Raw genomic sequence first — 15,710 nt, 5'->3', positions numbered from 1 at the left:
ATTGATGGAGTTGTTTAAACTCGAACACTGCAACTGCTGTGAACCCAAACAAGCTACTGCTACTGTCCTCTGCCAAGGAGTGAGTGAGTCATCCTTCATGTTTGTTCTGGGTTGGTATTGAAGACGTCTTTCTTTAATGCATCTCTTTCTCACTGTTCCAGCTCCAGGTCTGTGCTGTGTGCCCGTGAAGAACCCTGCTAAACCTGTTTCACTGAGCAGTCGTGATGATGATGAAATACTTTGAAACATGTTGTTTTTTCTCCTCTGCTTATGCTGTACGAGCATGCACTGATTTATTGGTCACAGAGTGATTTATTTTGCTGGGAGTTGTAATCTTATATTCACCACAATTCACAGATATGTACGTCACATACATTTTATCTTCTGCCTGCAAAGGTGATGGCAGATTCATTTCAATCAAGGCTCATTTTTAAAAGTGGTTGAAAACATTTTATGTATCTCTGTTCTTCACTTTCCACCTTTTGCTTCACCTGAAATCTCCTTGCTTTATCTCCTCCATCCAGTGGGTTCCCAGGACAGTTTGTTGGAGATCACCTTCCGGTCTACAGTACCTCCGGTGATATGTGACCCCACGACACCTAAGCCTGAGGTGTCAGCCCTCAACCTGCACACATTTGGCAACAGCGACGGGACCAGCAATGCCTTCTCATCATCCAACGGGACCCTGGGAAGCCCACTAGGTAGGGACCAATGTCTACTCAAACTGGAGTGTTTCCGTTTCCTCCCGGGACCCCCGGGGCCTCCACCTCCTCGACTCCCCTCGCCTCCTCATCCGCTCAAGATTAACAGGCCAGAGATCAAAAGTCCAGAAGCGTCAGAGGGTCCAGTAAAGTCTTTGTCCTGCGACGTCAAATCTCTGGGCTGCCTGGAATTTGCAAGGTTTCGCGAGTCGGGTATTGCCTCGGAGTACGAGTCAAACACGGACGACAGTGATGACAGGGAGGATGAGGATGAGGATGAGGATGAAGGGGAGGATGAGGACGAGGAAGACATGGAGATTTTTGGATGGGGAACAGATCAGGAGACAGTGAGGCTACTTAATGTTCTCAACAGACAGGGAACTCCTGACTGCCTGGGAGATGAAATAGCAGTGTAACACTTTAACCTGCCCCACCCCCCCATCCGGAGAATCCTATGGTGGCTTGTTTTGTTCACTTACTTAAAACTGCTGTGTGAGAGAGACATATATTGGATGTACACAACTACATAATCAAGGCTAACGTGAATTTACCAATCATATTTTTTTTAACCTGATGTTGTTGGCAGATTAAAGTTATGAGCTGTCCTCTAAGGCACATTCAGCTTGAACTTGAAGTGAATTTAAGATAACTATGGTGTCAGCTGTTTTTAGACGGACATAAGGCTTCTATGGGAAAACATAACCTTGTCCTGCATTCGAAGTCAGTATATTAAGTCACACTGGAGAAAACACTGCTGCCACGGTCTTTTGCCTCTGAAATGGTTGGCTTTAAGACCAGAGTAGGGCCTGCGATCATTCGTAGTGACTTGCCATTCTCAAAGCAACTTTTGGGTATCAAAACTGCAAAAACACTGAGTAAGTCTGCTTTCAGTCTGAGAGATGAGAATGAGGTTAATTTGACCATTATGCGCAGTTTGGTCATAATGATGCTGCAGCAGTGTGAAAAGTTGCAAATCTGTTGTCCTCTACATAGAAATTCACGGGTTCGAGTCCGACCCACTGCACTTTCTTCTACTTTGCACATCTTCCTCTTCCTCTCTCTCCCTCCGCTTTCCTGTCACTCTTCACTGCTCTGTCCAATAAAGCAGAAAAAAGGCCAGAAATAAAATATTAATGAAATTCACACTAACTACTTGAATTCAGCTCATAAATTTGAAACACAAACTCAGAAATATGTCTGTGCAGTCAGAGTTGAACTGATGGGATGTCTTCCATCGGGACATGTGCTATCCCGATGGGATTAACAGTGGTGTCCCAGATGTAGAGGGCAGATAACTGATGGCTCTAAAACTGGACAACTCACAGGAAAACAGTCTAAATCAATTAATAAGGCCAGAGCATCAAATGTAAAAAGAAACCTAATTAAAATAGTGTCCCTTTAAAAAAAGGACACATGTGGGCACAAACAAATTAATAGCAGAATGATAAATCAAAAATCATCGACAGCATGACATCAGAGAGGAGACCAAACAAGAACATGCCAAGCATTCTAAATTTTAGGTTTGTCAAACTTATCATCCTCATACAGGAGGCAAAAAAACAAGTTCACACAGGGTAACAGGACATTTTGTTAGCTAGAGGTTATCACAAATCAGCTGTAAGCAAATAAAGTTTGATTATAGATAATTTGCTTCTAGTTCAGGCTGAATTCGCCTTAAGAATAATAATCTGAGTTGGTCACGTACCCTTGGAAAACAAGAGTTTGAGCCTAATCTGTATGCACACTCATGCATATAGGGATGGGTATTGATAAGATTTTCACGATTCCGATTCCATTTTCGATTCTGTTTAACGATTCGATTCTTTATCGATTCTCTTGTCGATTCTTTTTAAAAAAGGAGAACACTAAGGTCGATCAGCTTAGAACTTTGTTTTATATCTTCTCTTTGAACAAGATAGAAATTTAGGAGTAACATGGCCTTACAAACCCAACAGTGAGATAAGAGATCCACAGCCTACGGCTCTTCAATGGGGTGTCACAGGGTCCCCAGGAAAAAAAATTGTAAATGTAAAATAATAAAATAAATATTCACCTAAATGCACAGTAATGGCAGGTTTTGTAATAAGGCAGATCGCGCTAACATAAATATGCACTGTTAGTTGATTATTTACCTGCCGCATTAACGGGAGAGGACGTGCAAACGTTACCGCTGCTGCTGGGTTGAGATTCACGAGTCCGGAGCGGAATTAAAAACACGACATTCATTTAAGGTCATCGTGTGTTTTGTGAGCAAATGCTTTTGCATATTCGTAGCGTTTCCTCCCTTAAATGAAATATCTACTTTGCAAGTATTGCAAGTTGCCCTGTTGTCATCCGTTCTCGTAAAGTATAACCAAACTTTTTGACCGTTTGAGCCGCTTAGGCACCATGTTTCCTGCCAGGTAAATGACGCTCCGCAACGTGGTGACGTGATTCGGGGCGACTGGAATCGATAAGGGAATCGTTTGCAAAAACGGCAAACAACTCCAAGGATTGAAACAGTGGGAACCGGTTCTCAACAAGAACTGGGTTTCGATACCCATCCCTACATGCATATACTCTTATTTCTCTGAATCTGTTGCTCCTGTTTGCTTCCTTTTGTTTCCTGTTTTTTCATGACACACAGGCGTCCATCTATCAGACACACTCATCAGATTCAGACTCTTAAGTTTTCCCCTTTGGGTAAATTGAAGTTGTGATTCTGCGTGTACGCTGATGGTGTCATGGGGCTGTCAGGGTGTAACAGGAAATCGATCACTTAGCAAATGGAAGTTGTTTGAAAATGTACATATACAATAACTCCTCAAGGTTAGTTCAGGGGCAAGTGCTCACTCTGTCAACACGGACGGAGTAGCGATCATTCACGCTGACAGGAACAAGACAGAAGTGTTCGGGACTAAAGAGACCTGAGACTGACACGCTCTCGTCACAGCTGGAGTGAAAAGCGACTCTTCCTGCGATGAAGCACGAACAGTTGGGTCTAACTTTTGGAGGGACTTTGTTACTTTGGAAAGGGAAAGTCCTTTCTTCCTCTGTTCATAATTAATCAAAGACTATTTTTAGACAGAAATCTCTATCTACCTGTACAAACTTTGTTTTCTACACAGAAACTGTTGGAACTGCTCCATCCTTGACCCTCTTTTTTGTCTCTCACTGTTTGTCAACTTGGTAGTCAGAGCATGTTTGCACTCTTTTCAGCTGTCCACGCACATATCTCCCCACTTTTTAATTTATGTAAAGCTGGGATTAGTTGGACCTCGAGGAACGCTGTTTGTTTCTTTTATTCATCCGGTATTCAAAACCTCTTCCCGCGTGCCAGAACAGCGGCTCGCGGATGACAGCCAAGAGCGGTCCCGTTTGTTTTAACCCAGCTCTGTGTACCGGCCTCCAGGCACGAGTCAATATTAAAGTATTCGTTTTGTTTCGTGGGGAAAGCTACAGAGTTTTCATTTTTGTGTACCGTAGCCATAGTTTAACAGGACAGCCCTTCACTCAGATCAGCGCAGACAGTCGTCCTTGGCAAAGGTAGACCTTGCAGAGATTTGAAGAGGAAGTGAGCCAAATCTCTAAGTGCTCAATATCTTTTTGCAAAGAGCTTTAGTCAGATTGGATTAAACCAGTAAACTGCCAGCCACTTGCCATCTGATTGTGTTTGTATTAAAATATAACAAAGATCCTATCTGCTGTTTGTCTAAAGTTTGTTTGGATATTCGTGCCAAAGTGGTCGCACATGAGAACTAACTAGTGTTACCAGTAAAGAATATGCAGGCCAGCTATAATTAGTCAACAGCATAGGTTTTCTCTGGCTTGACTTAAAATTGATCCAAAAGATCTAAATTACATTTCTAGACATATAGAACCGTTCTTAATTTCTGCGCTGAGACAATTACGGAAGATGAAAGCAAAAGAAAAAGTCACTAATACTGAAATAAGCAAATGGAGCTAATAGTTATACAGTCAGCACAAGAGCATACTGGCAAGCAGTCTAATCTGTTATCACAAAGACGAAGCACTTGATAGGCGAATGAGTAAATAATGTAGATCTGGTCGTCCTTCAGTCAGAAACGCGATGTGAGGAGTCCTGACCAAGGTGAAACAGAGGGACACCACATAAATCAATAAGTAGCAATAATATAACTGTTGATTTTTCGATAGCCTACCTTTACCGGTTTGTTCAGTGTGGAAAGCAGAGGTGCCAGCCAGCTACTAGGTTATGATTCACAGAAATGCCCGTGCCTTCTGCAATTCCCAGACATCTCAGTCAGCTCTATACTGCTGTATAAATCGGTGGATCTTGATAGACAAGTTCCAGTTTAGGCATAAGGTTTATACCCGGTTACAGGGAAAAGCAGGTTTAAACCTAGATGGTCCCGAAACAACAGCAAGTTATACCTTAGGACCAGAGTTGTAGACAAGTATCTTAGTCCCATCTGTCGTCGACTTGACAGATCCAAACAGACTGAAAACACAGCAGAAAAATAACGTACTATTAGCTGTTAAGCAGCAATGGCTTTAAAAAAGAGAATCAATAATTCTTCACCTTGGGTAGATTTTGAAATATGCTCCTCAACAGCAATCATGCATGTTAAAAAAGAAAGGGTACTTGATGGGAATTGTAGTAGCAAAACAACCATGTTTGATGGAAGCAAAGACCTGCGTCTACTGGTGAACAGAAGAACTACAGTTCGGGCAAGTTGCACGCTTGGATTTCCATATTGATATTTTCCATTCACAACAGAAAGAAGCACTTCCAATATTCCAGCTCTAAGAATTCCCAATAGTGTACTCTTAAACTTCTTGGAAGTGCTTGCTTTTCTTTTGACTGTTGGAGCAGTCGGCTAAGGCGTCAGATCAAACCAGCAACACTGTGGTGTATGTCCTCTGATCGAAACCTTATCCTTCACATTGTCTTTTTTATCCCTCTTTCCTTGTGTTGTGTCTCTCTTTTCCCCTGCTGTCTTTTGTACGTGTTCATTTAAATAGTTTAAATCTTCACGAGTGGTTGAGCGCATGGCACAGGGGTGCAGATGCCTTCAGCGATCAGTCCCTCATTGAATTCCCGGCTGTCTAGACATTTGCTGCTGCTAATGTCTCATAGTCTCTTTCACTATATCTCTACTCCCTCTCCCCATTGTCGCTATGTAATTAAAGCAGAAATGCCCAGAAAAACCCCCACACACACGTTTAAGTCACATTTCAGCTTTTGATGCAATCACCGTCAGATAATGCAGTCATTTAAATATAATTAGAGGGCGCTTAATATCGACCAAAGACAAATTCAGACCTGTTGTGATAAATCATCAGTTAAAGCTCTGCACTGATATTATGGTGATTTAAAAAGATGACCTTACCTCATGATTCAGGTATTCATTTTAATCAAAGAATGTGTCTGGTCATCAAGACCGAAATTACCTCGGTGTCAGGCTCATTCGCATTCTTTGGCTTATGCAGAGGAAGATTATGTGAAAGCCTTAGACAAGGTATTCCAGGAGGCCAAGCATTATGTGACTTGAATTACACAAAACTAGCTTTTTTTTTTGGCAACTTTATCTGTTTGCACTACTTCTCAAATTCTTATTGTTGATTATATAAAAAGTTGTATTTTTTCTTCTGTTTATATATATAAAAACATTAAGGGCAAGATCATTAGGTTGTGAAAATAACTTGAGTTTAGCATCTTGATCTGCCCAGTCGATTTGTCTGAATGCGAGAGTGAATGAATAGTGGCATTGTAAAGCGCTTTGGGTGCCTTGAAAAGCGCTATATAAATCCAATCCATTATTATTATTATTATTATTATAATTTCACTAATGTGTGACCAGGTAAACAAATTCTACACTACTTTAAACACAGCTTCCAGTCTGTAAATCTAACCATCCTCCCATACCCTCAGTTAGTGAACGGGTGCATCAGTGCTGTAGGCAAGTTGTGTGAAATACAAGCAAAGCTAAATTCAAAGGACTGTTCAGAAGACAAGGGGCAAAAAAGATCCTCAAATCAAAATATTTTCCTTTTTTTTTCAGTAGCCAGTGGTTGTAAATTAAATACTTTGAATTTTGGATTTGATGGTAAAATAAAACACACTGGTAGAACCTTGTCATTTTTATTTTATAAAATTGAAAAAACAGATTCGATCCATCCAATCTCTTCCTTTTACCCTTATCACAGTTGCGAGCAGGCTACAGTCTATCCCAGCTACCATAGGCAAGAGGCGGTGTACACCCTGGACAGATCACCAATCTGACACAGGGCTAACATAGAGAAAACCAACTAACCAAACCCAACTAACTGCATGTCTTGGACTGTGGGACAAAGCTGTAGTACCCAGAGAGAACCCTCAGAAACACCGGGAGAATATCAGACATAAAAAGGCTGGTCAGATGGTGGAGTCAAACTCAGGACCTTCTTGATGTGAGGCACCACCATACTGCCCTAAAAAACTAATTTATTGATTAAATTAGATAAAACTGTTTTGTTACCTTTAGTTATCCAGTAATGAAAAAGTTTAAATTTCCACAGGACTCTGCAGGACTATGTAAAAATTAAATACACCTCATCATCATCCAGTAGGTTGTAGAACTTGACTTGAAATTTATCGTTCTCTGTGTCTTTATCGGTCTGCCACACTGTTTTGGAAGAATTTTTGCCCACTCTTCTTTACAACATTAGTTTAGTTGACATTTGTGGTCATTCATTTATGCACAGCTCTCTTAAGGTCCTGCCACAGCATTTCAGTTGGGTTGAGGTCCAGGCATTGACTGGGCAATTGCAACACTTCGATTCTGTTCATTTTCAGTCAGTCTATTGTAAACTGTCCTTTTATGTGACCCAACTTTTCCAAGCTTCAGCTGTTGGACAGATGGCCTCACATTTGACTCTAGAATACTTTGGTATACAGAGGAGTTCATGGTGGACTCAATGACTGTAAGGTGCCCAGGTCCTGTGACTCCAAAATAAGCCCAAATCGTCACCTCTCCACTACCTTGCTTGACAGTTGGCATGATGTGTTTGTGCTTATATCCTATGTTTGGTTTTTACCAAATCTGCCACTGCACATAACAGATAAACATCTCCACTTGTCTTTCCAAAGGACATTGTTCCATAACTTTTTTGGTTGTTCAGATGCAGCTTTGCAAACCGAAGCCATTCTGTCATGTTTCTGTTTTGTTTTGCTTTTACAGAGAAGAGGCTTTCTCCTGGCAACTCTTCCAAATCAGCCATACTTTGACATTTTCTAATTTCTAATGACATTAAGCATACTAATTGAGGCCTGTGGAGTCTGACATGTAGCTCTTGGGGTTACGCAGTTTCTCTTGTTTCTCTAAGGATTGCTCGGTCTGACCTCAGGTTGAATTAGCTGGGATGTGGCAATATGTTAACATGCAAAAGCCAGATCAGCAAATGACCAAAATTGCCTCTTTTTTTTCCAAATGGAAGAAGTAAGTATGCACATATTTGTTATCACAGATCTGCACAGAGTGCTGTAAAAAGCGTTTTCACTTGAGTGTATGTTCGTACATTTACATTTTAGTAAACCCTTTTGGTGGTTTAACAAAATAAGTTACCCCAAAGTCAAATATTCTATCAAATATTAAATATGCTGGCCAGTAGTGCTGTTTGTTGTTAAAATTATTTTGATATGAAGAGTGTACCTAAATGTGATTTGGGGATGAACTATCCCTTTACCAGTATTGCACAGTGCATTTTACACTCATGGTTTATCCATTTGCATGTCTTAAGTTGCATGTCTTTATTCCTAACCTCGCTATTCTGCTCAGGCTTTGGCTAAATAGTCTTTTCTACTTCCATCTGATTTCATCTATATTTCTCTCACACACTTGACCTTAACTTTATTCCCCTGATCCCCACTTTTGCGCCGACCTCTCCAAAATGTCAGACACGCTGTAATTCTAAACAGTCTCTTGTTGTTGTTTTCTATATTAGTGATACATGTTGTGTGTTTGGAGGAATAAAGTACAGCCCACAGCCTTTAACCTTGACAAAGAGGTTAGTAATTACTGCTAAAGTACATGCGGAGGACAAAGTGTTATTATGAGGGTCTGCTTTTCATGAAATCTTTATTAATATAACCATCTGTTCTGTGGATTTATAGGGAGATCACATTCGGAGGCAAAGCAGACAGGATGGGTGTGTGCAGGTTCAGTTTAGTGTGAAACTCATTTCTACTTTGTAACTAGTTATTGATTGAGGCTGTAATGAATTTACAGGACAGCTGAATTCTGGAAAGAAAGAAGTGTCTGTTTCTGGTTGCTCGTCTGCAAGTAGTGTTGGACTGAAGACATCTAGAATTGATAGGCCTCTATTTGCATTCAAGGGTAATAGCAAGCACCATTCCTTACCAGTGAAGAGTAAAAAATTCAATTTGTCCCAAACTCCTTTAAAAGTAGAAAATATTTGACCTTGAGAGGTTGAGATACAATACTGTTGTAATATAAGAGGTTCGCCTCCACACTCAATCGCCAGTAGATTGTGTTGAAAAGGTTTAACTCTCGTATCTACAGATGCTTCAAGTCGGGTCCGGTCTTAAATCTTTATCTTTGTTGCAGCTTGTCTCTCTCACGCAAACTCTGTGATTTCCTCCCTCTTCTCAGCACTGATAAAATGTCTGGCTGGGATTTTCGCTGTGATTCGGAGGCCACGTTGCCAACCCGTCTGACCAAGCACAGCAGGGTTTGGTGACTTGTATCGATTTCCCCGTCACAAGCGCGTGTTGTTTGAAACCGGGGTTAACTACTGGGATAGAAAGGGAGCGAATCAATACACAGTACACAACTCACGCTGTCACCAGCAGGGACACGCTCAAAGGCAGCACACACAAAGCAAATGCGTAGCAGGTTCAGAGCTAGCCAACCAAGGCATGGCACACACCTACAAGCAGTGGAACTCAAAACTGTCTGGCCTTGGTTGGCCGTGGCATGCACTGTGCAGTCTTCAAGGGGTACAGCAGAGACTGTTTTTCATTACTTTGCTTCTGTGCTTCAGCAAATTGATTTTGAACTTACGTACAATAAGGTTAAAATACAGACTTTAATACTGTTTGTTCATGTCCAAGTTGGATGGCCGGTGTTGGAGCATAAAAAGGTGTCAGAACTTTAAAAATGGCTACTCAGTTACTTTCATCTTCTTTTTGTCCAAAAGCAAGATGACCTGAAATGTATTTATATATAACGAGCAGAGCAGCACACTCGATAACCCGGATACCTGCTACGCAGCTTTGCTCCTCTGACATAAAAACTCAACCAACAACTGTAACTGTAGCAAACATAGAACAAATCAATATGAAAGAGTGTGAATGCTATGATCTCTGCTGTCTATAATTTTCCATGGCAAACCCAGGATGTTTCTGAGATGAAACAAGTGCTCAATATAGTAGACGCATACAGGAGAAGTAAATGTCTTAGACAAACCAACCAAGCAGTGCTCTAGGGAAATGTAGTCCAAGGCTCTTGACTGACGGGAAGCCAAATAAACAAAAAAACTGTCAGTCTGCTGCTAATCTGCTCAAGCATATCAAGGGTTTAAAGAGAGTATTTCTCTTATGTTGAGGTCAGAGGCCAGAAGAGAATGGCCAGACTGCTTCAAGTAAATAGGAAGGCAACAGTAACTCCAATAGCTACTCATTAATATAAAGGTATGCACAAGAGCCTCTCTCAGCATGATGAACCTTGACCCAGAACCCCTCACAGGCTCGTCGAAATTTGAAATTGACAGATTAAAAAAATGTTCCCTGTTTTTATAGTAGGGTCAGAATTTTGCTTAAACAACATCCTGTCTTATATCAGTGGTTCAGGTTGGTCATGATGGTGTTATTTTATGGGGGATTGTACCAATTTAGCTTTGTTTCTATGCTGCAACTTTCCTAAGTGTTGTTGCTGACCATGTCCATCCCTTCATGACCAGCAAAGGGAAGATGGTCTCAAAGCTTCATATCATTTCAAATTGGTTTCTTGAACACGACAATAAGTTCACTGTACTCAAATGGCCTCCACAGTCACCAGATCTCAATAGAGAATCTTTGGGATGTGGTGGAAAAGGATATTTAGATGTGCAGCTGACAAATCTGAAACTGTGTGATGCACTCATGTCATTATGGACCAGAATTTCTCACATTTGTTTCCAATCTGTACCACAAAGAATTGATGTAGTTCTGAAGGCAAAAGGGGGTCCTACCTGATACTAGAAAGTAGGGGTGCAACGATACTCGTATCGATATTGAACCGTTCGATACAGTGCTTTCGGTTCGGTACACATATGTAGCGAACAATACAAAATTTTTAATTTATCTTATCAACTTTTCTTCTGACGATGCTGTCTGTGTTGACAGCTCAGTGGATTTCTTTGTTCGACTACTCCGCCTAGGCTGCACTGTCGAGCGCAGATCCACTGAGCGCAGCGCAAGCTAACAAGACAGAAGCTAAGCTCGTTGCAACATGGCAAATTGAACCTCCCCCACCCTCATTCAGATCTGGCCTTTGGAACTATTTTGGTCTTCATGTGAAGCATGACCCTGAAGGTAAGCGTGTCATGTTAAAATATATATTTATAATTTTAATAAATGACAAATTAAAAAAGCATGAACATTTTTTTGTATCGAAAAAATATCGAACCGTGACACCAAAGTATCGAACCGAACTGTGAATTTTGTGTATCGTTGCACCCCTACTAGAAAGGTGTACCTGTTAGAGTATCTGGTGAGTATAGGTGTAATGTTTTCTGATTATTTTCAGCTATTATTTTTACTCTTTGACTCTACTACTGCAGCTTGTCATGAGTCACAGTTCAAAATAAACCCTGTTTAACTCTGCAGCCCCTGAGTTCATCTTCTGTCTAAAACAAGTTGTTTAGCTCATTTTAATCTTCCTTTAAGCCTACTTTTTGATTGGCTCCTCCTCGCACGCAGAAGGTTTACACAGCCTGTGGCTTATGGTCATATTTTAGATGGCTTCTCTTGTTGAAATCTCACATAGCCAAGAGGAGAAAACACTGTGTGAGGCGGAGCTTTGAGACCAGTTTAAGTATTTGCCTCACAGGGATTGCGCAGATACTGATTTCATAATTTGAAACATTGACCATATGAAAGTTCATTATTGTAACACAATAAATAAGTAACCAAGCTGACCTTCAACTGATGCTGGCTACAAAGTAAATATGTTCAGGTCATTTTATCTTTGAAAATAAAACACATAAACAACAATAACATTTAGTACATGAGAAAAACACTGGATATGATGAAAGTCACTTCCACATACGGACACACGTTGATTCTGTTCATGTTTATTTCCCCCGGCTTTTTGTGTATGAGCCACATATAAAGAACTGTGTGTGCCAAGTGCTGTGTGCTTGTTAGGAACTGGCTGAGGTCATTTTCTTTAATGTGAAAGTAGTGCTGACAGAGACACGAGGAGTTAGTAGGTCGCATATAAACAAACAGTCACGGCAGCTCCTCACAGTGCTGAAATTAATGACTGTGTTTGCCAGAAGAGCAGAGGGAATAAAGGACTTCCAAAGCTGAGCAATTAATCCTCTGACTTCGACATTAATGATTGGAGCCAAGTAGGAGTTCACCAGAAAAGATTCTCACTAACTAAACTTTGCAGACCAAGCTGCATCAACCAAAAAGATGGAGTTCATTAGTGTATGTCTGTGGGTGCATTAGCGTCGTGAAGTTTTATGCTTTCTTAACATTTTGTGTCCATTGAGCTTTGGTTCCCCATTAGTATCATGTATTCACAGTCTCTGACAGTGGTCTCCCACTGGGTCAGAGGATTTGAACCAGACGCCTACCACTCACTATCAAACTTTTTCAGCTTCCTCGAGGAGGCATTTTTCTTGCTTCTCTCTCAGCATTTACACACGTCTGCATATCCATTTGAAGGCAGTAGAGACCTCAGCGAAAACCATGCTCATGTTCTGACTCGAGTCTTGCTGTGCATTGACATCTGGATGTCTTTGATGTTCCCACGGTGCAGAGCTAAAGGCCATGCTAAGCAGCAGCCTGGCCTGATACATAATCTGGAACATGTGCAGCTCCAGATGTAAAGAAATAAAAAGAGCAAACTTATCGCAGCACAGCTGAAGGCCCGTCTCATCCGCATCTGCCTGTCAGCCCATCTGTCTTGTCCCATTTCTTCCCTTCTTCTAAAGCTTCCTTTGTGTCTTTTCACTTATGCGCTGACAAAAGCGAGCTGACAAATGTAGCGCGTACACATGCTGAATTTAAAGTGGAGGTGGAAGATGGAATCAGCCTCAAAGAGAACAACTCCCACTGAGCCAGGTGGGGGCTGAAAGGAAAGACAAGAGATAACTTTGATCACTTTTAGCTCTCAGTTAGATACATCTCAACTATATTAGTGTTTGATGTGTCATAGTAGGACTGGAAGTATGACATATTTAGATACATCGTATCCCTCACCATGCCTTTAAGAACCAACTCAGATTGCCAAATAATGTTGAACACACAAGAAGCACAGTTTGTTTCAACCCCCCCAAGCCTTTGAATAACTGCCTCATTACTGCATAGCCAAAAGGCTCAGTGGACACACATTCTTATCTGTACACTTTGTACTGTTGTTCTGCTGCCTTTCTGGACTGGGTCATTGATTCCAGTGGAATACTTGAGGATACCTGAAGCTACTTTTTGCCAAGTCACAAGCTGGTCACCACAGTGGGTGGCTATGCATGTTTGATTTGGAATTTTTGGGCTGGATCCTGTCCCTGATGCAACCTCCAAGGGAATTTACAACAGTTCTTAATAGAATGGACCAAAAACACACAAACCTGAACTAAGAGAATTAGATAAAGCCAGAGAGTAACCGAATACCCGGAACCACAGCCCCATTATTTTCTTGCTGCCTCGTTTCCCCCTTGCTGCTTCTTTCATGGCGACACTCATATTTTGATGACTCAGACACTCTCACCGGGAGCTGTGGGGTCAGACAGACTGTGATGTGGCAAATGACTGAATGAATTATTGATCTGATGACTTTGATCTGGAGGCGACTGAAGGCACACAGACATGTCTGGCTACAACTAAGCAGTCTGTAGTCTACCCTCTGTTTGTAGGTCTCCTATTTCTCTGGCTTATTTTCCATCACAGTGGACGTCTCGGTACATTAATTTTAGCAGCACAGTTACCCTACACTGCAGATTATTGTAAGGCCAGTAGGAGAGTTTGAGAAATCTTCCACATGATACATTGTTGCAGGTCACCTGTATTTCAAGAGACATCTAGTGTTATATGTCTCCATCTAGTAGACGTATAACCATTCCTGTCTGGGCATGCACAGTCTCATCTTCTCAAAGATGACCCGTGTGTGGGCAGCCCCACACACGGGTCGATCAGCGCCAACTCGCTAACGGAGATTTGCCACATTAATGCAGTTATGGCATTAACGTCATTTTAACGAGATTAACGCTGACAGCACTAGTCTTTTTCTTGTTCCAGCAATTTGAACCTGTCTTAACTTAACTACATTGAATATCCAGATGAGGTTTTCTGGGCTTTTTTGTTCTTTCTTTCTCAAAACAATTATTTTCCATAAACCAAATTCGAGCATCAGTGTGATGGGATATGAGGACACAGCACTGAACACAAGTGGCACATCAGTTGGATGTTTCCCTCTAACAGTTTAGCCTTGTAAAAAAAAAAAAGCATCCACCGCTCCTGAGACTCCGGTGTTGCTGAGTCAGATAAAAGAAGGTTGCTTATGATCCAGTAATGATGACTCATCATTTGTATCATTTCATTTCATCATTTCTTTGTAAAACCACCAGTCATTTCGATTTTTCACCAATCCGGTCAAAGTGTCTAGATACACTGGAACAAAATTAGATTTAAAATGTCTTTCACCATAATGAAAGTGTCTCATAAGCAGAATGTCAACATGCAAACAAGTACTAAAGGTTTAGCAGCATTGGTGTGTGATAGTCAAACAGGTGTGCCACAGTAATTGCTTTATTGAGCAGTCAGGTCAGGTCGACTCACTCCATTCAGCATTTCTAACCTGTTTACAAAAACATAATCAGTATTGGATTCGGTGGAGATTATGTGGGATTAGTCATTGCATGGTCTAATTTAAATAGCAGAGATTCATTAGTTTTAGTTTTAATGGAGAATTTTGGCTATGCAAAGTCAGGAGGCTTGTTTCATTTGTATTAGTTTCATTCAATAGTTCTGGCGCCTTGTAGCCTAAATGCAGTTTCTGCCAGTAAAACAATCCCAAAGGGAAGGACAGAGTAGGGTTGTGCACAAAGTTTACCTGACGGAGAGGATGAAATGGAAGAAGATGGAGAGGATGGGAAGAAAGAGAAGGCAGGTTAGTTTTTTTTTTAATAAGATGGGGGTTTTTTGTCCCCTGAGACTGAGGGTCCAAGTCTCGCACCAAGACAGATGTCGACTGATGTTTAGAGGGATGAAGTTTAAAGTTTAAAGGATATCTATGATCACGTGTGTCCAGTTTAAGAAGAAGAAGGGGAGAGCAGGTCGGGTATGGCACTAGAGGAGGACGGGGCAGCTTTGTAATAATCTGCAGAGTTCAGATTTTACTGCTGAGCTGTTAGTTCCTTCTGATGCACTGCTGAGTCCAGCAGGAAAAGCATATTTCACTAATTAAGTTAGATAAAACTGAAATGATCTCCTGGGGGGGAAATTAGGCTGGAGATAAGATGCAGACAAAAATGTGTGAAGATAATTCTACTAATTAAAACAACTGAACAACCAGGCAGGAGATAAATGTGTCAAAATTTGTCTTAATTTAAAGTTTATCAAATCTATTAAGATTGTGTTATTTGTTAAGTTCTTTCAATTAAAAGCTGATTGATTTAGCATTTTCTTCTAAACACTGCAGATGGAGAAAAAGTGCACACTAATGCAGGAATATTTCTTAATGCAGAATATGATATTCCTCCTACTGTTGACCTCTTGTGGCTAATTAAAGGACTGTTGTGATGCACCACTTTTGGACTTGCAGCCTGTAGGCTGTTCCAATG

The 15,710-nt window shown here is 41.0% G+C and overlaps 1 protein-coding gene across 3 annotated transcripts in view; it reads left to right on the top strand.

Annotated features, from left to right (window-relative positions):
* LOC113008767 (capon-like protein) overlaps window positions 1–15,710 on the top strand; it is a 164,684-nt gene that overhangs the window by 130,275 nt on the left and 18,699 nt on the right. For all 3 annotated transcript variants that reach the window (XM_026146485.1, XM_026146483.1, XM_026146482.1), the window contains exon 8: window positions 525–701. In XM_026146485.1, the coding sequence (XP_026002270.1) occupies window positions 525–701 (177 nt within the window). The remainder of the gene's footprint in view (window positions 1–524; window positions 702–15,710) is intronic.

The sequence above is a fragment of the Astatotilapia calliptera genome, chromosome 17 (assembly GCF_900246225.1).
Source record: "Astatotilapia calliptera chromosome 17, fAstCal1.2, whole genome shotgun sequence".
Classification (NCBI taxonomy): Eukaryota; Metazoa; Chordata; class Actinopteri; order Cichliformes; family Cichlidae; genus Astatotilapia; species Astatotilapia calliptera.
This window is presented reverse-complemented; position numbering and strand designations above follow the sequence as displayed.